Below are 26,979 nucleotides of genomic sequence, written 5' to 3' on the forward strand. Positions count from 1 at the left end.
GGGCAGGGAATGTATTTATCAACTCTGTTGTACTGTTCTCTTCCAAGTGCTTAGTACAGTGCTCTGCACACAAGAAACACTCAATAAATACGATCGACTCTCTGATTTGTGAATTGTGGACTGGAAGCTCCTTTTGGGCAGGGAATGTGTTTATCAACTGTTGTAGCGTGGCTCAGTGGAAAGAGCCCGGGCTTTGGAGTCAGAGGTCATGGGTTCATATCCCGGATCCGCCAACTATCAGCTGTGTGACTTTGGGCAAGTCACTTCACTTCTCTGTGCCTTAGTTACCTCATCTGTAAAATGGGGATTAAAACTGTGAGCCCCCCATGGGACAACCTGATCACCTTTAACCTCCCCAGCACTTAGAACAGTGCTTCGCACATAGTAAGCGCTTAACAAATACCATCATTATTATTATTATTGTACTGTCCTCTCCCAAGTGCTTAGTATAGTGCTCTGCACACAATAAGCAGCGTGGCCCGGGCTTTGGAGTCAGAGGTCATGGGTTCAAATCCCGACTCCGCCAACTGTCAGCTGGGTGACTTTGGGCAAGTCACCTAACTTCTCTGTGCCTCAGTTACCTCATCTGTAAAATGAGGATTAAAACTGTGAGCCCTCCATGGGACAACCTGATCACCTTGTAACCTCCCCAGCGCTTAGAACAGTGCTTTGCACATAGTAAGCGCTTAACAAATACCATCATCAATAAGCACTCAATAAATACGATCGACTGACCGATTTATAAATTGTAGACAGGAAGCTCCTTTTGGGCAGGGAATGTGTTTATCAACTCTGTTGTACTGTTCACTCCCAAGTGCTTAGTACAGTGCTCAGTCCAATGTAAACGTTTAGTAAATACCTTTGATTGATTGATTGATCTACAATAGCCTGGCTACGACATTGCTCGTTTATTCCCCCTCCCCGTCCAAAATACCGCCCAACAAACCACGATACAAAGAGTGGAAACAAAGCCAATTCCATCCCAGTGATGACAGAAAGTCAGAGTTTTGTGCAACAGAGAGGGTGATTTCACCAAGCTTTACCATTCCGCAAAAACCACCCTGTCGGCGCGTGAAGAATCCGATTCCTCTTCAGCATGTCGAAGCGTGAACTTGAAAAGATTTTAATGACCCACAACACTGCTGTGACCTTCCCGTCCCCGTCCAAGAGATGGCCGGTTAAGGCCCAGATGCCCAATCCCAAAGCAAAACCGTCTTTCGAGTGAACGTCGTCAGCGGGGGATCCGAATGGATCTGCCTCCACAGCCTTCCTGGTGTGAAACACAAAAATATCCTGGGGAGTTTTTGTCGGGGGGATGTTGGGGGGGAGAAGAGGCGACGGGCCAGCGTTTCACCGGGGGGATTTGGAAGTGGTCCTGGCCGAACCCCGCTGGCCCCCATCCGGGGCCAGGTTGATGCGTTTGACGTTCAGCTCGGTGGCGAAGGCCCTGGCTTTCTGATAGAAGAAGAGGGACATTTCCCGATCGACGAGGAAGTTGTGGTAGATGATCGCCAGGCGGGTGTACAGCTTCAGCTGGGCCTTCTTGTCGCCCAAGTCCATGGCAGCGGCCAGGGCCAAGTGGTAATATCCAGCCGCGTCGAAAGGGTCCTGAAACAGGAAATACAGCTCATTTCTCTTGGTGTTTTTTATTTTTTTAAATGGCATTTGTTAATCAATCAATCAATCAATCGTATTTATTGAGCGCTTACTATGTGCAGAGCACTGTACTAAGCGCTTGGGAAGTACAAATTGGCATCACATAGAGACAGTCCCTACCCAACAGTGGGCTCACAGTCTAAAGGGGGGAGAAGCGCTTACTAAGTGTGAAGCACTGGGGTAGATACTGTGAGCCCCTTGTCGGGTAGGGACCATCTATATGCTGTTCTCAAGGCCCTACTGAGAGCTCAAGGCTTTACTGAGAGCTTCAAGGCCCTACTGAGAGCTCACCTCCTCCAGGATGCCTTCCCAGACTGAGCCCCTTCCTTCCTCTCCCCCTCGCCCCCCTCTCCATCCCCCCATCTTACCTCCTTCCCTTCCCCACAGCACCTGTATATATGTATATATGCCTGTACATATTACTCTATTTATTTATTTTACTTGTACATATCTATTCTATTTATTTTATTTTGTTAGTATGTTTGGTTTTGTTCTCTGTCTCCCCCTTTTCGACTGTGAGCCCACTGTTGGGTAGGGACTGTCTCTATATGTTGCCATCTTGTACTTCCCAAGCGCTTAGTACAGTGCTCTGCACACAGTAAGCACTCAATAAATACGATTGATTGATTGATTGCCAACTTGTACTTCCGAAGCGTTTAGTACAGTGCTCTGCACACAGTAAGCGCTCAACAAATACGATTGAATGAAAGAATGAATACCAGTTGATAAGGTGGGACACAGTCCCTATCCTACTTGGGCTCCCAGTCTAAGTGAGCAGCATGGCCTAGTGGCAAGCGCTCGGGACTGGGAGTGAGACGGACCTGGGTTCTAATCCCAACACCGCCACTTTTCTGCTGGGGTCAAGTCACTTCTCTGGGCCTCAGTTCCCTCATCTGTAAAATGGGGATGAAGACTAGAGAAGCCAAAGATTAGAGGAGCAGTGTGGCTCAGTGGAAAGAGCCCAGGCTTTGGAGTCAGAGGTCATGGGGTCAAATCCCAGCTCCACCAATTGTCAACTGTGTGACTTTGGGCAAGTCACTTCACTTCTCTGGGCCTCAGTCATCTCATCTGCAAAATGGGGATGAAGACTGTGAGCCCCCCGTGGGACAACCTGATCACCTTGTAACCTCCCCAGCGCTTGGAACAGTGCTTTGCACATAGTAAGTGCTTAATAAATGCCATTATTATTATTATTATTATTATTATTATTATTATTATGGGTTCAAATCCCAGCTCTGCCAATAGTCAGCTGTGTGACTTTGGGCAAGTCACTTCACTTCTTTGGGCTTCAGTTATCTCATCTGCAAAATGGGGATGAAGACTGCGAGCCCCCCCCCGTGGGACAACCTGATCACCTTGTAACCTCCCCAGTGCTTAGAACAGTGCTTTGCACATAGTAAGTGCTTAATAAATGCCATCATTATGATTATCATTATTATTATGGGTTCAAATCCTGGCTCCGCCAACTGTCAGCTGTGTGACTTTGGGGAAGTCATTTCACTTCTCTGTGTCTCAGTTATCTCATCTGCAAAATGGGGATGAAGACTGTGAGCCCCACATGGGACAGCCTGATCACCTTGTAACATCCCCAGCACTTTTAACAGTGCTTTGTGCATAGTAAGCACTTAATAAATGCTATTATTATTATCATTATTATTATTATTACTATTATTATTATTCTACCTGGGGCTCCCAGTCTAAGTGAGCAGCATGTCCTAGTGGCAAGCTCCTGGAACTGGGAGTTAGACGGACCTGGGTTCTAATCCCAACGCTGCCACTTTTCTGCTGGGGGCAAGTCACTTCTCTGGGCCTCAGTTCCCTCATCTGTAAAATGGGGTTGAAGACTGTGAGCCCCAGGCAGGACAGGGACTCTGTCCAACCTGACGATCTTGAATCTACCCCAGTGCTTATTTCAGTGCCTGGCACATAGTATGCACTTAACAAATACTACAGAGAAGCAGCGTGGCTCCGTGGAAAGAGCCTGGGCATGGGAGTCAGAGGTCACGGGTTCAAATCCCGGCTCCGCCACTTGCCAGCTCTGTGACTTTGGGCAAGTCACTTGACTTCTCTGGGCCTCAGTTACCTCATCTGTAAAATGGGGATGAAGACTGTGAGCCCCACGTGGGACAACCTGATTACCTTGTATCTACCCCAGCGCTTAGAACAGTGCTTTGCACATAGTAAGCGCTTAACAAATACCAACATTATTATTATTATTACAGTGGTTATTATTATTAAGCACTTACTGTATGTCAAACACTGTCCTAAGCGCTGGGGTAGATAAAAGATGATCAGGTTGGACATAGTCACTGACCCACCTAAGGCTTACAGCTAAAGTGAAATGAAGTTGGCCCAGTAATGGGAGAATTAGTATTTGTTAAACGCTTACTATGTGTCAAGCACTGTTCTAAGCACTGGGGTAGATACAAGTTGACCTTGTACATATTTACTATTCTATTTATTTTATTTTGTTAATATATTTTGTTTTGTTGTCTGTCTCCCCCTTCTAGACTGTGAACCCGTTGTTGGGTAGGGACCGTCTCTACATGTTGCCAACTTGTACTTCCCAAGCGCTTAGTACAGTGCTCTGCACACAGTAAGCGCTCAATAAATACGATTGAATGAATGAAGTTGATCATTTGGATACCTTTCCTGTCCCGCATGGGGCTCACAGTCTAAGGGAAATAATAATGATAATAATGATGATTGTGGTATTTGTTAAGCACTTACTACGTGCCAAGCATTGTACTAAATGGTGGGGTAGATATAAAATAATCAGATAATCAGGTTGAAAACAGTCCCTGTCCCACATGGGGCTCACAGTCCTAATCCCCATTTTACAGATGAGGGAACTGAGGTGTAAAAAAGTGAAGTGGCTTGCCCAAGGTCACTCAGTAGAGATGTAGTGGAGCTGGGATTAGAACCCAGGTCCTCTGACTGCCAGTCCTGGACTCTTTCCACTAGGCCGCAATGCTTGTCTCTGGAATAAGTAGCCAGAAATTCCCACGCCTGGGAGTCAGAGGACCTGGGTTCTAATTCCGGCTCTACCATGTACCTGAAGTGTGACTGTGGGCAAGTCACTTCACTTGTCTGTGCCTCAGTTCCCTCATCTGCAAAATGGGGATTCAATACCAGTTCTCCCTCAGATTGCGAGCCCCATGTGGCATAACCTTCTGACTCCCAGGCTGCTCTATTAGAGAAGCAGCATGGCTCAGTGGAAAGAGCCCGGTCTTGGGAGCCAGAGGTCATGGGTTCTAATCCAGGCTCTGCCACTTGTCAGCTGTGTGACCTTGGACAAGTCATTTAACTTCTCTGTGCCTCAGTGACCTCATCTGGAAAATGGGGATTAAGACTGTGAGGCCCACGTGGGGCAACCTTGATTACCTTGTACCCCCCTCCAGTGCTTAGAACAGTTCTTGGCACATAGTAAGCGCTTAACAAATACCAACATTATTATTATTATAATTTCCCTTGACCAGGGCTGGTCTCTGGAGACTCCCGCTAGACTTCCAACCTCACCTCCCACCCCCATCCCGCAATTCCTTGGTCCGACTCAGCTGAATAATAGTAATAATGATGGCATTTGCTAAGTGTTTACTATGTGCCAAGCACTGTTCTAAGCGCTGGGGTAGATACAAGGTGATCAGGTTGTCCCACGTGGGGCTCACAGTCCTATTCCCCATTTTCCAGATGAGGGAACTGAGGCCCAGAGAAGAAGTGACTTGCCCTAAGTCTCACAGCTGACAAATGGCGGAGCCAGGATTAGAACCCGTGACCTCTGACTCCCAAGCCCGGGCCCTTTCCACTGAGCCACGCTGCTTCTCAGGCTGAACCCTGATCTAATAATAATAATGATAATAGTTGTGGTACTTGATGATGATGATAGTTGTTAAGCGCTTACTATGTGCCAAGCACTGTTCTGAGCGCTGCAGGAGATACAAGGTACTTGTTAAGCGCTTACTATGTGCCAGGCACTGTACAAAGCGCTGGGGTGGATACGAGCCAATAGGGTTGGACCCAGTCCCTGTCCCCCGTGGGGCTCCCAGTCTCCATCCCCATTTTCCAGATGAGGGAACTGAGGCCTAGAGAAGTCAAATGGCTTGCCCAAGGCCACGCAGCAGATTGATCTCTGCTTTTTCAGCAGAGGCTGTCAACTGCTCGAGGGCAGAGACGGGGTCCACCATTCCGTCCTAGTGTGCGCTCCTGTCGACGCTTAGCCCAGTGCTGCGCACCCAGTGAGCGCTCACTCGGCACACCCTGAACACCAACCGGGGCTTGGCGCTGTAAGGCTTCGGCCGCCAGGGGGCGCTGCGCTCCCGGCCCCAACGGGCTCCTCCTGCCCACGGGAGGAAAGGGGAGGAAAGGGGGGAGGAGGAAAGGAGAAAAAGGAGAAAAAGAGAGGAGGAGGGGGAGGGAGGGGGAGGAAAGGGGAGGAAGGAGGGGGAGGAGGAAAAGGGAAAAGGGAAGGAGAGCAGGGGGAGGAGGACGACGATGAGGGGGAGAAGGAGGAGAAAGGGGGAACAAGGAGGGGGAGGAGGAGGGAGAGAAGAGGGAGAGAAGGAGGAGGAGGGAGAGAAGGGGAGGAGGGGGAGAAGGAGGAGGGGGAGGAGGAAGGGAGGAGAAGGAGGGGAGGAGGGGGAGGAGGAGGAGGAAAAGGGAAGAAGGAGGGGGAGGAGGAAGGGAGGAGAAGGAGGGGAGGAGGAGGAGGGGGAAGAAGGAGGGGGAGGAGGAGGATGGGGAGAAGGAGGAGGAAAGGAGAAAAAGGAGGAGGAGGAAGAAAAGGGAAGGAGGGGGAGGAGGAGGAAAGGAGAAAAAGGAGGAGGAGGAAGAAAAGGGAAGGGGGAGGGGGAGGAAGGGGAAAGGAGAAAAAGGAGGAGGAGGAGGAGGAGGAGAGGAGGAGGGGGATAAGGGGGGAGGAGGGAAAGGAGGAGGAGGAAAATAGAAGGAGGGGGAGGGGGAGAGGAAGGGAGGAGAAGGAGGGGAGAAGGGAAAGGAGGAGGAAAAAGGAAGAAAGAGGGGGAGGAGGAGGAAAGGAGAAAAAGGAGGAGGAGGGGAGGAGGAGGAGGAGGGAGAGGAGGAGGGGGAGAAGGGGGAGGGGGAGGAGGGGAAGGAGGTAGAAGAGGAGGAAGAAAGGAGGAGGAGGAAAAGAAGAAGGAGGGGGAAGGAGGAGGAGGAAGAGGGGGAAAAGAGAAGGAGGAGGAGGATGAAAGAGGTGGAAGAGGAGGAAAGAAGGAGGAGGAGGAGGAAAGAAGGAGGTGGAGGAGGGCAAGGAGGTAGAAGAGGAGTGAGAAAGGAGGAGGAGGAAAAGAGGAGAAGGAGGGGGAAGGAGGAGGAGGAAGGGGGGGAAAAGAGAAGGAGGAGGAGGATGAAAGAGGTGGAAGAGGAGGAAAGAAGGCGGGGGAGGAGGGGGAGAAAAGAAGGAGGCGGAGGAGGGCAAGGAGGTAGAAGAGGAGTGAGAAAGGAGGAGGAGGAGAAGGAGGGGGAAGGAGGAGGAGGAGAGGGGAAGAAGGAGGAGGAGGAGAAAGGAGGAAGGGGAGGAAGGGGAAGGAGGAGGAGGAGGAGGAAGAGAAGAATGGAGGACAGAAGGAGGAGAAAAGGGAAGAAGCAGGGGGAAGAGGAGGGAGGAAGGAGGAGGAAGGAGGAGGAGGAGAAAAAGAGAAGAAGGAGAGGAAAGGAGGAGGAGGAGAAGAGGGGGAGAAGGAAGAGGAAAGGGACCCTCGTCTAGACTGTAAGCTCACTGTCGGTAGGGAATACATTCATTCAATCATATTGAGTGCTTACTGTGTGCCGAGTACTGTACTAAGCACTTGGAAAGTACAAGTCGGCAACATGTAGAGATGGCCCCTACTCAACAATGGGCTCACAGTCTATATTTCTGTTATATTGTTAGAACAGACTGTCCCAAGCGCTTAGTACAGTTCTCTGCACACAGTCAGCGCTCAATAAATAAAATGACCGTCTGACTGAGGAGGGTGAGGAGGAGAAAGTTTTGCAGCTCAAGACATTCCCTCCCTCCCCCTAATCTACTTTGATCATCATCATCAATCGTATTTATTGAGCGCTTACTGTGTGCAGAGCACTGTACTAAGCGCTTGGGAAGTACAAGTTGGCAACATATAGAGACAGTCCCTACCCAACAGTGGGCTCACAGTCTAAAAGATGACTATAGCCTCCCCCTGTAGACTGCAAACTCCTTGCGGGCAGGGATGGCATCCTACCCACTCTGTCCTGTTGTCCTCTCCCGTAGACTGCAAACTCCTTGCGGGCAGGGATGGCATCCTACCCACTCTGTCCTGTTGTCCTCTCCCAAGCGCTCAGTACAGTATATCCCAGCTCCGCCACTTGTCAGCTGTGTGACTTTGGGCAAGTCACTTAACTTCTCTGCGCCTCAGTTACCTCCTCTGTAAAATGGGGATGAAGACTGTGAGACCCCAGTGGGACAACCTGATCACCTCGTAACCTCCCGGGTGCTTAGAACAGTGCTTTGCACATAGTAAGCGCTTAATAAATGCTATCAATTTTTTTTTTTACAGTGTTCTGTAAGCAGTGAGTGCCCCAGAAATAGTCCTATGGATGGACTGCTCCGGCATTCCCGTTGTGGGAAGCAGATGGCTCGGAAGAGGAGGGCCCTGGGGTCGGCCGGGGGGAGAGATGTCCTGACCTTCAGGTCGTAGAATATGATGTCTCCCAGGATGAGGTAGACCCTGACATAATAGAGGGTTTCCTCGTCGAACTGCAGCGGGGAGGAGCAGAGAGAGAGCGCCTTGAGGTAGAAGTGCTCGGCCAGCTCGCTGTGACCCAGGCGGCGGTTGGCAGCTGCCAGTCTGTGATAGGCCACCCTCTCGTTCAGCTGGTCACCTGGCAAAGGGACGGAACCACACGTAGAGACTGGTCACATCCAGGTCTGCTAATAATAATAATAATAATGATGATATTTGTTAAGCACTTCCTATGCTGTCAGGCACTGTACCAAGCACCGGGGTGGACACAAGCAATTCAAGTTGGACACAGTCCCTGTCCCACGTGGGGCTCACAGTCAATCTCCATTTTACAGTTGAGGGAATTGAGGCCCAGAGAAGTGAAGTGACTTGCCTAAGGCCACTTGGACTTGGGAGAAGCAGCGTGGCTCAACGGAAAAGAGCACGGGCATTGGAGTCAGAGGTCATGGGTTCAAATCCCGGCTCCGCCAATTGCCAGCTGTGTGACTTTGGGCAAGTCACTTAACTTCTCTGGGCCTCATCTGTAAAATGGGGATGAAGACTGTGAGCCCCCCGTGGGACAACCTGATCACCTCGTAACCTCCCCAGCGCTTAGAACAGTGCTTTGCATATGGTAAGCGCTTAATAAATGCCATCATCATCATCATAGCAGACAAGTGGCGGAGCCGGGATTAGAACTCATGACCTTCTGACTCATTCGGGATTAGAACTCATGACCTTCTGACTCATTCATTCATTCAATTGTATTTATTGAGCGCTTACTGCGCGCAGAGCACTGGATTAAGCGCCTGGGGAGTACAAGTCGGCAACATATAGAGACGGTCCTTACCCAACAACGGGCTCACAGTCTAGAAGGGGGAGACGGACAACGAAACAAGACATGTGGACAGGTGTCAAGTCATCACAATAAATAGAAATAAAGCAAGATGCACATCATTAACAAAATAGAATAGTAAATATGTACAAGGAAAATAAATAGAGTAATAAATCTGTACAGACATATAGACAGGTGTTGTGGGGAGGGGAAGGAAGTAGGGTCGGGGGGATGGGGAGGAAGAGAGGAAAAAGGGGGCTCAGTCTGGGACTCCGAGGCCTGGGTTCAGGCCCGCTGCTTCCCAAGGCGGCGTCTGGAGGCCCAGTGGAAAGAACCCAGCCCTGACGGGGTTGGGGGAGGGACCGTCTCTATATGTTGCCAACTTGCACTTCCCAAGCGCTTAGTACAGTGCTCTGCACACAGTAAGCGCTCAATAAATACGATTGAATGAATGAGGGAGTCAGAGGACCTGGGTTCTAATCCTGACTCTGCCACTTGCTAGCTGAGTGACCTCGGGCAAGTCACTTGGTTTCTTCTCGACTGAGAGCCTGTTGTTGGGTAGGGGTTGTCTCTATCTGTTCCCGAATTTTACTTTCCAAGCGCTTAGTACAGTGCTCTGCACACAGTAAGTGCTCAATAAATATGATTTAATGGATGAATGAATCTATAAAATGGGGATTCAGTGCCTGTTGTCTCTCCTACTTAAACTGTGAGCCCCATGTGGGACAGAGACTGTGCCCAATCTGATAAACTTGTCTCTTTTCCAATGGCTACTATAGTGGCAGAATAATAATAATAATAATAATAATAATAATAATAATAATAATAATAATAATAATAATGGGTGTTGAGCACTTACTAGGTGCCAGGCACTGTACCAAGCACTAGGGTAGATACAAGGTAATCGGTTTGGACACAGTCCCTGTCCCACATGGGGCTCAATCTTAACTGATTAATTACATTTTACAGATCTGTATTAGGGGAAGACAGCCCCCCTCATCTTCCCATTTTACAGATGAGGGAACTGAGGCACAGGGAAGTGAAGTGACTTCCCCAAGACCACACAGCAGATAAGTGGAGGAGCTGGGATTAGAAACCAGGTCCTTCGGACTCACACTCCCTCTCACTAAAGCCACATTATTATTAATTAATATTATTATTATTATAAGGGGCCTCTGACACAGGAAAGTGGGATACTGAACCATCCAAACCAACATTCCGCACCTGCTCATGAATTTCCTCCTCCACCAAATGCCCCCAGGCCAATCTTGGGCAAGTCACTTCACTTCTCTGGGCCTCAGTTCCCTCATCTGTAAATGGGCATAAGACTGAGCCCCTCGTGGGACAGGGACTGTGTCCAACTTCATCATCAATTGTGTTTATTGAGCACTTACTGTGTGCAGAGCACTGTACTAAGCTCTTGGGAAGTACAAGTTGGCAACATATAGAAACAGTCCCCACCCCAGCGCTTAGTACAGTGTCTGGCACAAAGTAAGTGCTTAACAAATGCCGAAGCAGTGTGGCTCAATGGAAAAAGCCCGGGCTTTGGAGTCAGAGGTCATGGGTTCAAATCCCAGCTTCACCACTTGTCAGCTGTGTGACTTTGGGTAAGTCACTTCACTTCTCTGTGCCTCAGTTACCTCCTCTGTAAAATGGGGATGAAGACTGTAAGCCCCACATGGGACGACCTCATCACCTTGTAGCCTCCCCAGTGCTTAGAACAGTGCTTTGCACATAGTAAGCAGTGTGGCTTAGTGGAAAGAGCATGGGCTTTGGAGTCAGAGGTCATGGGTTCGAATCCCGGCTCCATCACTTGTCAGCTGTGTGACTTTGGGCAAGTCACGTAACTTCTCTGTGCCTCAGTTACCTCATCTGTAAAAATGGGGACTAAGACTGTGAGCCCCACGTGGGACATCCTGATCACCTTGTATCTACCCCAGTGCTTAGAAAAGGGCTTTGCACATCGTAAGCTCTTAACAAATACCATCATTATTATTATTATTAAACGCTTAACAAATGCCATTATTATTATTATTATTATTGCACTTCTTGCAGTCTATCAGACCAGATCTGTATTAGGGGAAGACAGCCCCCCTCATCTTCCCATTGCTTTCTAATCCAAGTGATGTCATGGGGCACTTCTTCCTCAACTCCTCGGTGATTTAAATAGCTATAATTCTATTTATTCTGATGGCATTGACACCCGTCCACATGTTTTGTTTTGTTGTCTGTCTCCCCCTTTTAGACTGTGAGCCCGTTGTTGGGTAGGGACTGTCTTTATATGTCGCTGATTTGTACTTCCCAAGTGCTTAGTCCAGTGCTCTGCACACAGTAAGCGCTCAATAAATATGATTGAATGAATGAATGTCAATCTCCTCTAAACTGGAAGCTCCTTGTGGGCAGGGATTATGCCTCCTAATCCTACTACACTCTCCCAACTGCTAAATAGAAGAGCATTTAGGTGCTCAGGAAGTTCTGTTTTAAATCTCTCAACCCCAAAATATCCTTCTGCATTTTCCTGATAAGGCTGTAAACTCCTTGAGGCAGGGATTGTGTCTACTGCCCGTTTTTGTCTGCCAAGCGCTTAGTTCAGAGGAAGTCCTGGAATCCTATTGATTATACAATAAGAATAGTAATAATGGTCCTTGTTAAGCGCTTACTATGGGCCAAGAACTGTTCTAAGCTCCGTAGTGGATACAAGTCATTATGGTTTGGACACAGTCCCTGTCCCACATGGGGCTCCAAGCCTTAATCCCCATTTGAGAGGACAGAGGCTTAGAGCCTGGAGTCCAGGCCTGAGAGTCAGAAGGACCTGGGTTCGAATTCCAGCTCCACCACTTATCTGCTGTATGACCTTGGGCAAGTCACTTCGCTTCTGTGGGCCTCAGTTCCCTCATCTGCAAAGTGGGGATTAAGCCTGTGAGCCCTGTTCATTCAATCATATTTATTGCATTTGTATTGTAGCTGTACTTCCCAAGCGCTTAGTACAGTACAGTAAGCACTCAATAAATCATCAATCGTATTTATTGAGAGCTTACTATGTGCAGAGCACTGTACTAAGCACTTAATAATAATGGCATTTGTTAAGTGCTTACTATGTGCCAAGCACTGTTCTAAGTGCTGGGGTAGATACAAGGTAATCAGGTTGTCCCACGTGGGGCTCACAGTCTTCATCCCCATTTTACAATAAATATGATTGAATGAATGAATGAATTTATGGAGTGCTTACTGAGTGCAGAGCACTGTACTAAGTGCTTGGGAAGCACAAATTGGCAACCTATAGAGACGGTCCCTACCCAGCCCTATGTGGGACGGGGACTGTGTCCAACCCACTTATCTACCCTAGCACTTAGTACAGTGTGTGGCACATTGTAGCCGTTTAACAGATACCACAATTATTATTATCATGATTATTTGACAGATGAGGGAACCGAGGCCCAGAGAAGCGCCTCACCCAAGGTCACCCAGCAGAGAGGAGTCGGAGGCGGGATGAGAACACCAAGGCCTGGGTTTTTTCTGTGCCTGAGGACACGCTGCTCTTCTAACGGATCATCATCATCATCATCAATCGTATTTATTGAGCGCTTACTGTGTGCAGAGCACTGTACTAAGCGCTTGGGAAGTACAAATTGGCAACATATAGAGACGGTCCCTACCCAACAGTGGACTCACAGTCTAAAAGGGGGAGACAGAGAACAAAACCAAACATACTAACAAAATAAAATAAATAGAATAGATATGTACAAGTAAAATAGAGTAATAAATATGTACAAACATATATACATATATACAGGTGCTGTGGGGAAGGGAAGGAGGTAAGATGGGGGGGATGGAGAGGGGGATGAGGGGGAGAGGAAGGAAGGGGCTCAATCTGGGAAGGCCTCCTGGAGGAGGTAAGCTCTCAATAGGGCCTTGAAGGGAGGAAGAGAGCTAGCTTGGTGGATGGGCAGAGGGATTGGGGGCATTCCAGGCCCGGGGGAGGACGTGGGCCGGGGGTCGATGGCGGGACAGGCGAGAGCGAGGTACGGTGAGGAGGTGAGCGGTGGAAGAACGGAGGGTGCGGACTGGGCTGTAGAAGGAGAGAAAGGAGGTGAGGTAGGAGGGGGCGAGGGGATGGACAGCCTTGAAGCCCAGGGTGAGGAGTTTCTGCCTGATGCGCAGATTGATTGGTAGCAGGGCCACGTCTGGTCTTGGTACTTACCCAGGCTCACGCTGAGGGCCAGAGATGTTTGGGCGAATTCCAGGCATTCCCCATGAGCCTTCAGGGAAAGCAACAGTTCCACCAGTTTGTTGCAGAGCCGCAGCTCGGCCTCTCTGTCTCCGATCCCCACGACCAGCGGCAGAGCCTTGTCCTGAAACAATTTGCAGACACAGCCTGTTGGCAGAGAGGCTCAAAAGCCCCGTCCCTTACAGATAAATGGATCAGCACGTTGGTAGTTGAGTCTTCCCAACTACCCCTCTTTCTGGGAACAGAGGGCTGACTCGTAACACTACTTTCATTCATTCAATCGTATTTATTGAGCGCTTACTGTGTGCAGAGCACTGTACTAAGTGCTTGGGAAGTACAAGTTGGCAACATATAGAGACAGTCCCTACCCAACAGTGGGCTCACGGTCTAGAAGGGGGAGACAGAGAACAAAACAAAACATGGGGATAGGTATCAAGTCGTCAGAACAAATAGAATTAAAGCTAAATGCGCGCAATGCTGTGCACACAGTAAGCGCTCAAAATAAAATAAATAGAATATGTACAAATAAAATAGAGTGATAAATATGTACAAACATATATACATATATACAGGTGCTGTGGGGAGGGGAAGGAGGTAAGGCATTCCCCTTCCTCTCCCCCTCGTCTCCCTCTCCATCTCCCCATCTTACCTCCTTCCCTTCCCCACAGCACCTGTATATATGTATATGTGTTTGTACATATTTATTACTCTATTTATTTTACTTGTATATATCTATTCTATTTATTTTATTCTGTTAGTATGTTTGGTTTCATTCTCTGTCTCCCCGTTTTAGACTGTGAGCCCATTGTTGGGTAGGGACTGTCTCTAGATGTTGCCAACTTGTACTTCCCAAGCACTTAGTACAGTGCTCTGCATACAGTAAGCACTCAATAAATACAATTGATTGATTGATTGATTGGAATGCCCTCCCTCTGCACATTCGCCAAGCTAGCTCTCGTCCTCCCTTCATAGCCCTACTGAGAGCTCACCTCCTCCAGGAGGCCTTCCCACACTGAGCCCCCTCCTCGCCCTCCCCATCCTCCCTGCCTTACCTCCTTCCTCCTCCACAACACCTCTATATATGTATATATGTTTGTACGTATTTATTACTCTATTTTATTTGTACATATTTATTCTATTTATTTTATTTTGTTAATACGTTTCGTTTTGTTGTCTGTCTCCCCCTTCTAGACTGTGAGCCCGCTGTTAGGTAGTGGCCGTCTCTATATGTTGCCAACTTGTACTTCCCAAGTGCTTAGTCCAGTGCTCTGCACACAGTAAGCGCTCAATAAATACGATTGAATGAATGAATGAGTGAATGAACAACCGAATAAATGACTGAAAAGCTAATTAGGTTGGACACAGGTCAAGTCCCACGTGGGGCTCACAGTCTTAATCCCCATTTTACAGCTGAGGTAACTGAGGAACTGAGAAGTGAAGTGAATTGCCCAAGGTCACCCAGCAGACTGATTCATCCCCTGTGGGGACTCAGGGAAGCAGTATGGGCCTAGTGGAAGAAGTGTGTATATATGTATGTACATATTTATTACTCTTTATTTATTTTACTTGTACTTATTTATTCTATTCATTTTATTTTATTAATATGTTTTGTTTTGTTGTCTGTCTCCCCCTTCCAGACTGTGAGCCCGCTGTTGGGTAGGGACCATATCTATATGTTGCCAACTTGTACTTCTCAAGTGCTTAGTCCAGTGCTCTGCACACAGTAAGCGCTCAATAAATACGATTGAATGAATGAATGAAAGTGTGGACCTTGGAGTCAGCGGATGTGGGTTCTAATCCTGGCTCTGCCACATGTCTTTTGTGTGACCTTGGGCAAATCACTTAACTTCTCTGTGCCTCCGTTACCTCAGCTGTAAAATGGGGATTAATATTCTGAGACCCATGTGGGACAGGTACTGTCTCCAACTGGAATAGTTTATATAATAATAACAACAATGGCATTTGTTAAGCGCTTACTATGTGTGAAGCACTGTTCTAAGCACTGGGTGACCAGGTTGTCCCATGTGGGGCTCACAGTTTTAATCCCCATTTGACAGATGAGGGAATTGAGGCCCAGAGAAGAAGTGACTTTCCCAAAGTCACACAGCTGACAAGTGGCAGAGTCAGGATTAGAACCCGTGACCTTTGGCTCCCAAGCCCATGCTCTTTCCATTGAGCCACACTGCTTCTCTTATATTTTATATAAGAGATATATCTTATCTTATATCTACCCCAGTGCTTAGTTCAGGGCCTCATTTTAATGAATGCCATTAAAAAAAAATAAAAACCCCAAAACCTGTTCTTAAACAGGGTAATAGGGGAGGCAGAGTAGCCTAGTGGAAAGAGCACGGAATTGGGAATGGAAGGTCCCAGATTTTAATCCAAGATCTGCCACAAGCCTGCTGTGTGACCTTGGGCCGATCACAAGTTCTCTGGGTCTCAGTCTTCTTGTCTGTAAAATGGGGGTTCGATCCCCGTTCTCTCTCCCACTGAGACCGTGAGTCCCCCGTGGGATGGGGGTCTGTGTCCAACCTGATTCTCTCATATCATAGAGAAGCAGTGTGGCTCAGTAGAAAGAGCACGGGCTTTGGAGTCGGGATCATGGGTTCAAATCCCGACTCTGCCAATTGTCAGCTGTGTGACTTTAGGCAAGTCACTTCACTTCTCTGTGCCTCAGTTCCCTCATCTGTAAAATGGGGATTAAGACTGTGAGCCCCCCGTGGGACAACCTGATCACCTTGTAACCTCCCCAGCACTTAGAACAGTGCTTTGCACATAGTAAGCGCTTAATAAATGCCATTATTATTATTATTATTATTATTATATCTCATAGAGAAGCAGCGTGGTTTAGTGGCTAGAGCCCAGGCCTGGGAGTCAGAAGGTCATGAGTTCTAATCCTGACTCCACCATCTGTCTGCTGTGTGACATCACTTCACTTTTCTGTGCCTCAGTTCCCTCATCTGTAAAATGGGGATGGAGACTGTGAGCCCCACGTGGGACGGGGACTGTGTCCAACCCGATTTGATCTCATCCACCCCCGCGCTTAGTACAGTGCCTGGCACATAGTAAGTGCTTAACAAATACCGTAAATTCATTCAATCATTTTTATTGAGTGCTTACTGTGTGCAGAGCACTGTACTAAGTGCTTGGGAAGTACAAGTTGGCAACATATAGAGACGGTCCTTACCCAACAGCGGGCTCACAATCTAGAAGGGGGAGACAGACAACAAAACAAAACATATTAAAAAAATAAAATAAATAGAATAGCAAATATGTACAAGTAAAATAGAATAATAAATATGTACAAATGTATATACAGGTGCTGTGGGGAGGGGAAGGAGGTAAGGCGGGGTGGATGGGGAGGGGGAGGAGGGGGAGAAGAAGGAGGGGGCTCAGTCTGGGAAGGCCTCCTGGAGGAGGTGAGCTCTCAGTAGGGCTTTGAAGGGAGGAAGAGAGCTAGCTTGGCGGATGGGCAGAGGGAGGCCATTCCAGGACAGGGGGAGGATGTGGGCCGGGGGTCGATGGTGGGACAGGCGAGAACGAGGTTCTTGGTAATGAATGATTATTATTCTCTGGGCCTCAGTTCCCTCAACTGTAAAATGGAGATTCAGAGGGTGAGCCCCATGTCACACAGGGTCTGTGTCCCACCTGATTAACTTGTATCTAACCTAGCGCTTAGAACAGCGCTTGGCACATATCAAGTGCTTAACAAGTACAATAATAATAATAGTAAGAATGATAATCTGGCCCAGTGCTTAGCAGAATGCTGGGCACAGAGTGAGCGCTGAACAAATCCCCCCACACCATTAACACGAGGCAACGACTGACCCTGTAGAATGACACGGCCTTTTCTCTCTCCCAAGGGCCGTTGAAGAAGATGTCTCCGGCCGCCTCGAACAGCCGTGCCCCCGTCTCGGGATCGCCCGTGTACAGAGCCGCTTCTTGTGCCACCTGAAAGGAGAGATCTTCTCTCAGTGCGGAAAACCCAGGAGCTCAGAGACTCCCAGCCCGTGAACCTTCCCCTTTAGCTTCCCCAAAGTCTCTCCCAAAATCCCGGCCTTTCAACCGGCACTTCAGCCCTCACAACCCTTGGAGATGTTCTGTCCCCGCCGCCGCCGCCGCCTACTTTGATTTAAACTCCTGTTAATTTGTTTATTCACTCATTCAGTCATATTTATTGTACTTTCCAAGCACTTATGACGGTGCTCTGAACACAGTAAGAGCTCAGTTAATATGATTGAATGAATTTATTGAGCGTTTACTGTGTATGGAGCACTATAAGAAGTGCTTGGATCGTACAAGTCAGCAACAAAGAGACAATCCCTGTCCACAGTGGGCTCGTAATCTAGAAGCGGGGAGACAGACATCAAAACAAGTAAAGTGGCATCAATAGCATCAATATAAATAAATAGAATTATAGATATATACACATCAGAACAAGTAAACAGGCATTAATATAATAATAATAATACTTGATAAGTGCTTATTATGTGCCAAACAGTGTTATTAATAACAATAACATTAATAACAACAACAACAACAACAATAATAATAATAATAATAATAATAGTAGTCTTTGTTAAGTGCTTTGTGCCAGGCACTGTACTAAGCATTAGGGTAGATACAAGAAAATTGGGTTGGACATGGTCCCTGTCTCACATGGGGCTCACACTCTTAATCCCCATTTTACAGATGAGGGAACTGAGGCACAGGAAAGTGAAGTGACTTCTCCAGGATCCCACGGCAGATATTCAATCGTATTTATTGAGCACTTACTGTGTGCAGAGCACTGTATGCAGAGAGCTATGTGGTGGAGGCAGGATTAGAACACAGGTCCTTCTGACTGTCATGCCCGGTCTCTAGCCACTAAGCCACGCTGCTTCCCCGTCCATCTTTCCACTGTCTTATTTCCTCCTGCCTAAAAGAGCGCTGTGTTTTTCTTCCCCATTAGAGTATAATCTCCTTGAGGATAGGGGTTGGGTTTTCTTTCTGTTGTCCTCTCCCATCCTACCTTCTAGTTGGATACGACCTGGGCCCTGAGGCCTCCGGGAACAGAACAGATCTCCTCCCTTCTAGACTGTGAGCCTGTTGTGGGCAGGGATTGTCTCTATCTGTTGCTGAATTGTACTTTCCAAGCACTTAGTACACTGCTCTGCACACAGTAAGTGCTCAATAAGTACGATTGAATGAGTGAATGGCCGAAAGAGAAATCCTTGGCTTGGCTTTTTTGACTTGACTCATTCCCATCCTACATTCTAGTTGGTAGGAACCTGGCCCCAGAGCCCTACGGGAACACAACAAGGGAAGCAACGAGGCGAAGTGGATAGATCCCGGGCCTGGGATCCAGAAGGTCATGGATTCTAATCCCAGCTCTGCCACTTTTCTGCCATGTGACCTAGGGCAAGTCACGTCACTTCTCTGGGCCTCACTTCCCTCATCTGTAAAATGGGGATAATAATAATAATAATTTTGGTATTTGTTAAGTGCTTACTAATGTGCAGAGCACTGTTCCAAGCGCTGGGGAAAATACAAGGTGATCAAGTTGGCCCATGTGGGGCTCACAATCTTAATCCCCATTTTACAGATGAGGTAACTGAGGCACAGAGAAGTTAAGTGACTTGCCCAAAGTCACACAGCTGACAAGCGGTGGAGCCGGGATTTGAACCCATGACCTCTGAATCCCAAGCCCTTGCTCTTTCCATTGAGCCACACTGCTTCTCATAAGACTCTCATAAGACTGTGAGCCCCACGTGGGACAGGGACTGTGTTCCAACCCAATTTATTTGTACCCACCCCAGCGTTTAGTACAGTGCCTGGCACATCAATCAATCAATCATATTTATTGAGCGCTTACTGTGTGCAGAGCACATATAGTAAGTGCTTAACAAATACCATAATTATTGTGAAAAGCAGCAAGGCCTAATGGAAAGAGTATGGGCCCGGCTGTGGAACTTGTCTGCTGTGGGACCTTGGGCAAGTCACTTCACTTCTCTGGGCCTCAGTTACCTCATCTGTAAAATGGGGATCAAGACTGTGAGCCCTATGAGGTACAGGGACTGTGTCCAACCTGATTTGCTTGTACCCACCCCAGTGCTTAGTACAGTTCCTGAAACACAGTAAGTGCTTAACAAATGCCATCACTACCATTAAGAGAAATCCTTGGTTTGCCTCTTTTTAATTTTTATAAATAGAATTTTTCCCATCCTACATTCTTCTAGACTGTGAGCCTGTTGTTGGGTAGAGACCATCTCTATATGTTGGCAACTTGTACTTCCCAAGCGCTTAACACAGTGCTCTGCACACAGTAAGTGCTCAATAAATACGATTGAATGAATGAAATCCCAGCTTTTCTAGGAAAGAACTGAAATAGGCACAGAATCTGCAAGGTGAGATCTATATCGCCATGAATAGAGCCAGCTCCAGACATAAAATAGCTACTGATTCATGGAGTGTATCTATATTGTTTTCCTCTTCTGGGTAATACACATTCTATGAGCAACGAGATCAGAGGCCAGCATCATCCAAGAATCTCAGTTTTCAGTGGCAGCTAGACACAAAGTTTGACCAACCTTACATCTGAAATCTTAAAATAGACAATGGCACCATGATAAGCCTAGAAGAGAAGACCCTCTTGTCTGTTAAATTGTTGGCCAAAGTGTCCTTCAAGAGGAAGTCAGAGGGTGAGGGGAGGGAGCATGGAAGTGTAGTTGGATAATGGTGAGGGGAATGAGACTCAAAATGCCAAGCAGCATGGCCTAGTGGCAAGAGCCCTTAACTTCTCTGTGCCTCAGTTATCTCATCTGTAAAATGGGGATTAATCACAATAATGATGGGATTTGTTAAGCGCTTTCTTTGTGTGAAGCACTCTTCTAAATTCTGGGCGGGTGGGGGGGATACAAGGTCAGCAGGCTGTCCCACGTGGGGCTCACAGTCTTAATCCCCATTTAACAGATGAGGTCACTGAGGCCCAGAGAAGTTAAGTGACTTGCTCAAAGCTGACAAGTGGCGGAGCCGGCATTAGAACCCATGACCTCTGGCTCCCAAGCCCGGGCTCTTTCCACTGAGCCACACAGATTAAGACTGTGAGCCCCGTGTGGAACAACCTGATCACCTTGAATCTACCCCAGCGCTTAGAACAGTGCTTGGCATATAGTAAGCGTTTAACAAATACCATCATTATTATTATTAAGAACCTGGGGCATGGGAGTCAGAGGATGTGGGTTCTAATCCTGCTCTGCCACTAGTCTGCTGTGTGACCTTGGGCAAGTCACAACCTCTCTGCGCCACAGTTACTCCATCTTTAAAATGGTCTGTGAGCCCCACATGGGACAACTTGATTATCACATATCTACTCCAGTGCTTAGAACAGTGCTTGGCATATAGTAAGTGCTTAACAAATACCATAGTTATTATTACTATTATCATTTTTAAGTCAGGGCAGGATTGGAAGAGAAAAGTTGAGCTTCAGATAATAATGGAAAAAGAGCTTGGCTTTTTTTTTTTTTCCCATCTTGGCTCCTTCCCATCCCACATTGTAGTTGAGTGGAACCTGGCTCCAGAGGCCCGTGGGAAGAGAACAAGAGAAATCCCAGCTTCTCTAGGAAAAACCTGCAAGAGGTACAGTCCCCTTGTCTGGATTCCGCCTGGGGAGAGCTCACTGTGGTGAGGGAATGTGTGATTATTGTTGTATTGTACTCTCCCAAGCGCTTAGTACAATGCTCTGCACACAGCAATCGCTCAACAAATAAGATCGACTGACAGAGCTCTGTTGGTTTGAATGGTCAAAGCTGCAGATCAATCAATCAATCGTATTTGAGCGCTTACTGTGTGCAGAGCACTGTACTAAGCGCTTGGGAAGTACAAGTTGGCAACATATAGAGACAGTCCCTACCCAACAGTGGGCTCACAGTCTAAAAGGGGGAGACAGAGAACAAAACCAAGCATACTAACAAAATAAAATAAATAGAATAGATATGTACAAGTAAAATAAATAGAGTAATAAATATGATGAACAACCCCTTCTACGAACAAAATATTTATTCTCTCTCACCCTATCCACAGTCATTCTCCACACAGCTCCCATGGCTGTGACCTCAGCCATCCGTAGCTAACATGCTTATGTACAGATCTTTCAATGAGATGCTATATATTATTGATCTTTAATAATGCCTCCCCCTCTAGAATGTAAGCCCGTTATGGTAGGGAACCATGTTCGCTAATTCTGTTGTACTGTGCGCTCCCAAATGCAGTGCTCTGCACACAGTAAGTGCTCAGTAAATCCCATCGATTGATTGATAGGTAAAGTCAACATACCTGAATGTACAAATCTACTAATTCGTTCTGTCTCAGAATATAATAGATCTTCCCAGCCTGAAGCCATGCGTATGCTTCCTTTTCCTTCTTCTGAAGGTCTATAAATATTCCCAGACTTCGTTTGGTATACTCAAGAGCAGATCTGTAAGCCCTGAAAAGAGAGCGGTTACATGTGTCTAAAATATCTATACTTGCAATAGTTGTAATAATAACAGTAATAATAATAATAGTATTTGTTAAGTGTTCATTATTTGTCAAGCACTGTACTAAGCGCTGGGGTGGACACAAGAAAATCAGATGGGACATGGTCCCTTTGTCCCATGTGGGGCTCACAGTCTCAACCCCCATTTTACAGATGAGGTAACTGGGGCACGGAGAAGTGATTTGCCCAAGGTCACACAGCAGACAAGTGGCAGATCCGAGATTAGAACCCATGACCTTCAGACGCTCAGGCCCGGGCTCTAGCCACTATGCCACAATTAGGACATTTATCCAGTATTTGCTCTCTGCTAAGCACCGGGGTAGATCCAAGGTTTATCAGATCGAACGCCTATGAGGCTCGCTTTCTTATCCCCATTCTGCAGATGAGGAAAAGAAGGGCTAGAGAGGTTAAGTAACTGGGCCATGGCCACACAGCAGGCTGGTGGCAGAGGTAGGAGTAGAACTCCGGTCTTCAAAATGCTCTTAACACTAGGCAGTGCTGCTTCCCAAATTATTAAAACTCTGCTTTTCGGGGGCTAATATCAAGTACTTATAGGGTACAGATCCAACACAATAAGACTGTAAGCTTGTTGTGGGCAGGGACCATGTCTACCACCTGTATTATAGTAATAATAATAATAATGGCATTTATTAAGCGCTTACTATGTGCAAAGCACTGTTCTAATTGCTGGGAAGGTTACAAGGTGATCAGGTTGTCCCACGGGGGGCTAACAGTCTTCATCCCCATTTTACAGATGAGATAACTGAGGCCCAGAGAAGTGAAGTGACTTGCCCAAAGTCACACAGCTGACAATTGGTGGAGCTGAGATTTGAACCCATGATCTCTGAATCCAAAATCCGGGAGACAGACAACAGAACAACACATATTAACAAAATAAAAGGAATAGAATGAATAAAATGAATACAAGTAAAATAAATAGAGTAATAAATCTGTACGGACATATATACAGGTGCTGTGGGAAGGGGAAGGAGGGAGGACGGGGGGGATGCGGAGGAGAGAGGACAAAGGGGGCTCAGTGTGGGAAGGCCTCCTGGAGGAGGTGAGCTCTCAGTAGGGCTTTGAAGGGAGGAAGAGAGCAAGTTTGGTGGATGTTTGGCCCTACTGAGAGCTCACCTACTCCAGGAGGCCTTCCCAGACTGAGCCCCTTCCTTCCTCTCCCCCTCGCCCCCCTCTCCATCCCCCCATCTTACCTCCTTCCCTTCCCCACTGCACCTGTATATATGCATATATGTTTGTACATATTTGTTACTCTATTTATTTATTTATTTATTTATTTATTTATTTTACTTGTACCTATCTATTCTATTTATTTTATTTTGTTAGTATGTTTGGTTTTGTTCTGTCTCCCCCTTTTAGACTGTGAGCCCACTGTTGGGTAGGGACTGTCTCTATATGTTGCCAACTTGTACTTCCCAAGCGCTTAGTACAGTGCTCTGCACACAGTAAGCGCTCAATAAATGCGATTGATGATGATGATGATGATGTGCGGAGGGAGGGAGGGCATTCCAGGCCAGGGGGAGGACGGGGGGCCGGGGGTCGATGGCGGGACAGGCGAGAACGAGGCCCAGTGAGGGGGTTAGACTAAGACTGTGAGCCCCACGTGGGACAGGGACTGTGTCCACCTTCATCATCATCAATCGTATTTATTGAGCGCTTACTGTGTGCAGAGCACTGTACTAAGCGCTTGGGAAGTACAAATTGGCAACATATAGAGACAGTCCCTACCCAACAGTGGGCTCACAGTCTAAAAGATTAACCTTGATTAACTTGTATCTACCCCAGCGCTTAGAACAGTGTTTGGCGCTTGGCAAGTGCTCAAATACCACAATTATCTGTTCAGGTTATTGAGGATTGCCACATCCCTTGTGAAGATGGCAGGGTACACAGACTAATTTTGTCTCATCATATCGATGGTGTTCATTGTACACAACACTGAACTAAGCGCTTCGGAAAGTACAGTGCAAGAGCGTGGGTCGACATGTTCCCTGCCCTAAATGAGCTTACACTCTAGAAAACCTAGGAAAGCTCTCAAATGAGAAGCAGCGTGGCTCAGTGGTAAGAGCCTGAGCTTTGGAGTCAGAGGTCAAGGGTTCAAATCCCTGCTCTGCTAATCGTCAGCTGTGTGACTTTGGGCAAGTCACTTCACTTCTCTGGCCTCAGTTCCCTCATCTGGAAAATGGGGATGAAGACTATGAGCCCCCTGTGGGGCAACCTGATCACCTTGTAACCTCCCCAGTGTTTAGAACAGTGCTTGGCACACGTTAAACACTCATCAAATATTATTATTATTACTAGTGTGGTATTTGTTAAATGCTTACTACGTGCCCAACACTGTTCTAAGTGCTGGGGCAATAATAATGATAATAATAATAATAACAATAATAATAATAATATTGGTATTTGTTAACTGCTTTCTATGTGCCAAGCACTGTTCTAAACCCTGGGGGGGGATACAGGGTAATCAAGGTTGTCCCACATGGGGCTCACAGTCTTGGTCCCCATTTTCCAGATGAGGAAACTGAGGTCCAGAGAAGTGAAGTGACTTGCCCAAGGTCACACAGCTGACAAGTGGCGGAGCCGGGATTAGAACCCATGACCTCTGACGACTCAGCCTGTGCTCTTTCCACTGAGCCACACTGCTTCTCTAGATACAGGCTAATCAGGTTGGACACAGTCCCTGTCCCACGAGGGGCTCACTTCTCCATCCCCATTTTGCAGATGGGGAGCTGAGTCCCGGAGAGGTGGAGTGACTTACCCAAGGTCAGACAGCAGACAACTGGCAGAGGCGGGATTAGAACCCAGGTCCTTGTGACTCCCAAGCACATGCACTACCCACTAGACCACACTGCTCCTCTGTACAAATTATTTTTAGAATAGATAATGGCAGTTCTACTTAGCATCAATAATAGCTGATGGTTAAATTAGCCCAAAATGCCTTATTGCTGAAGAGGATGAAACGTTTTCAAATGCACTCACCAAAAAACCTAATCCGAAATCTTAGTGACCTACATTTTCATTACCCTTTGGTCCGGTAACTATATTGTGTTGGGTTTTTAAAATTATCATTACTGTTTTTTAATATATGGATGTTGGGAATTTATTAACGCAGTCCACATAATTTCCTTTGGGAAAATCTACTTCCTTTAGTACTCTTTGGTTGGCCCCCTGATTTCATGGCCCGAGCGAAGGGGAGAAATAGCACAGCATAGCAGATAGAACATGGGCCGAATCCTGGCTCTGCCACTGGTTTGCAGTGAGCTCTTTGGGAGGTTACTTCACTTCTCTGTGCCTCAGTTACCCCAACTGCAAGGTGGGGATTAATACTGTGAGCTCTATGTGGGTCAGAAACTGAATCCAACCCAATTGTCTCGTATCCCCCTCCTCCCCCTCTCCATCCCCCCCGCCTTACCTCCTTCCCTTCCCCACAGTACCTGTATATATGTATATATGTTTGTACGTACTTATTACTCTATTTTACTTGTACATTTTTATTCTATCTATTTTATTCTGTTACTATGTTTTGTTTTGTTCTCTGTCTCCCCCTTCTAGACTGTGAGCCCACTGTTGGGTAGGGACTGTCTCTATATGTTGCCAATTTGTACTTCCCAAGCGCTTAGTACAGTGCTCTGCACATAGTAAGCGCTCAATAAATACGATTGATGATGATTATGAGGTTCACCATTTATTCATTCATTCAGTCATATTTATGGAACGCTTACTGTGTGCAGAGCACTGTACTAAGTGCTTGGAAAGTACAATACAGCAACAAATAGAAACAATCCCTGCCCACAACCAGCTTACAGTCTAGAGGTGGGGGAACCCTCTCTAGACTGTAAACTCATTCTGAGCAGGGAATGTATCTGCTAACTCTGTTGTTCTGTGCTCTCCCAAACGCTTAGTACAGTGCCTTGCACATAGTAAGCGGGTGACATAGTAATCGGCCGAAATAGTAAGCGGCCGACTTGTACCTCCCAAGCGCTTAGTACAGTGCTCTGCACACAGTAAGCGCTCAATAAATACAATTGGATGAATGAACGAATGAATGAATGAATAAGTGCAATTGATTAATGAGGTATTTGCATTTCTGGGCAGAAGAAAGGCCTCTTGTCTGCAGGAGATAAAATCCCCTCCTCTAAGTGCAGGTTGATAACTTCCCTTTATTGCAAGGAGCTATTCGATTTCTGGTGATTAAATTAATTTTTTTAATGATATTTTAGACTGTGAGCCCACTTTTGAGACTGTGAGCCCACTGTTGGGTAGGGACTGTCTCTATATGTTGCCAACCTGTACTTCCCAAGCGCTTAGTACAGTGCTCTGCACACAGTAAGTGCTCAATAAATGCAATTGATTGATTGATTGATTTGTTATGCGCCTACTGTGTGCCAGGCCCTGTACTAAATGCTGGAGTAGATACAAGCAGCGTGGCTTAGTGGAAAGAGCCCGGGCTCTTGGGAGTCAGAGATCATGGATTCTAATCCCGGCTCTGCCACTTGTCAGCTGTGTGACCTTGGACAAGTCACTTAACTTCTCTGGGCCTCAGTTACCTCATATGTCAAATGGGGATGAAGGCTGTGAGCCCCACGTGGAACAACCTGATCACCATGTATCTACCCCAGCACTTAGAACAGTGCTTGGCACATAGTAAGCACTTAATAAATGCTATCATTATTATTATTATCATTATAGTAAGCGCTTAGCAAATACCTACATTATTATTATTATTATTACTACAGGCTCATCATGTCCCACATGGGGCTCACAGTCTTCATCCTTATTTTACAGATGAGGTGATTGAGGCACAGAGAAGTGAAGTGACTGGCCCAAGGTCAGACAGCTGACACGTGACTGAGCTGGGATTTGAACCCCAGTCCTTCTGAGTACCAGGCCCAGGCTCTAGCCACTAGGCAGCACTGCTTCCTCATTCAAGGATGATATGAAAATTACACTTGGATTTTCACCTTTTATTCACCCCCCCTCCCTTAGCCGCACAGCACTTAGAGGCCCAGATCTGTAATTTAATTCTTTC

The 26,979-nt window shown here is 47.0% G+C and overlaps 1 protein-coding gene across 2 annotated transcripts in view; it reads right to left on the reverse strand.

Annotated features, from left to right (window-relative positions):
• Window positions 1–831: 831 nt before the first annotated feature.
• Window positions 832–26,979, reverse strand: part of SH3TC1 (SH3 domain and tetratricopeptide repeats 1) — a 111,039-nt gene continuing 84,891 nt past the window's right edge. Inside the window, exons 14-18 of one of the 2 annotated variants that reach the window (XM_038745937.1) lie at window positions 21,731–21,881; window positions 17,246–17,368; window positions 13,391–13,541; window positions 8,318–8,514; window positions 832–1,608 (exon numbers count right to left, since the gene is read on the reverse strand). In XM_038745937.1, coding sequence (XP_038601865.1) covers window positions 1,351–1,608; window positions 8,318–8,514; window positions 13,391–13,541; window positions 17,246–17,368; window positions 21,731–21,881 — 880 coding nt within the window. In that variant the 3' untranslated portion in view covers window positions 832–1,350. The remainder of the gene's footprint in view (window positions 1,609–8,317; window positions 8,515–13,390; window positions 13,542–17,245; window positions 17,369–21,730; window positions 21,882–26,979) is intronic. The other variant, XM_038745938.1, reaches the window with a different exon arrangement.

This window comes from Tachyglossus aculeatus, chromosome 4 (assembly GCF_015852505.1).
Source record: "Tachyglossus aculeatus isolate mTacAcu1 chromosome 4, mTacAcu1.pri, whole genome shotgun sequence".
NCBI classification, from domain to species: Eukaryota; Metazoa; Chordata; class Mammalia; order Monotremata; family Tachyglossidae; genus Tachyglossus; species Tachyglossus aculeatus.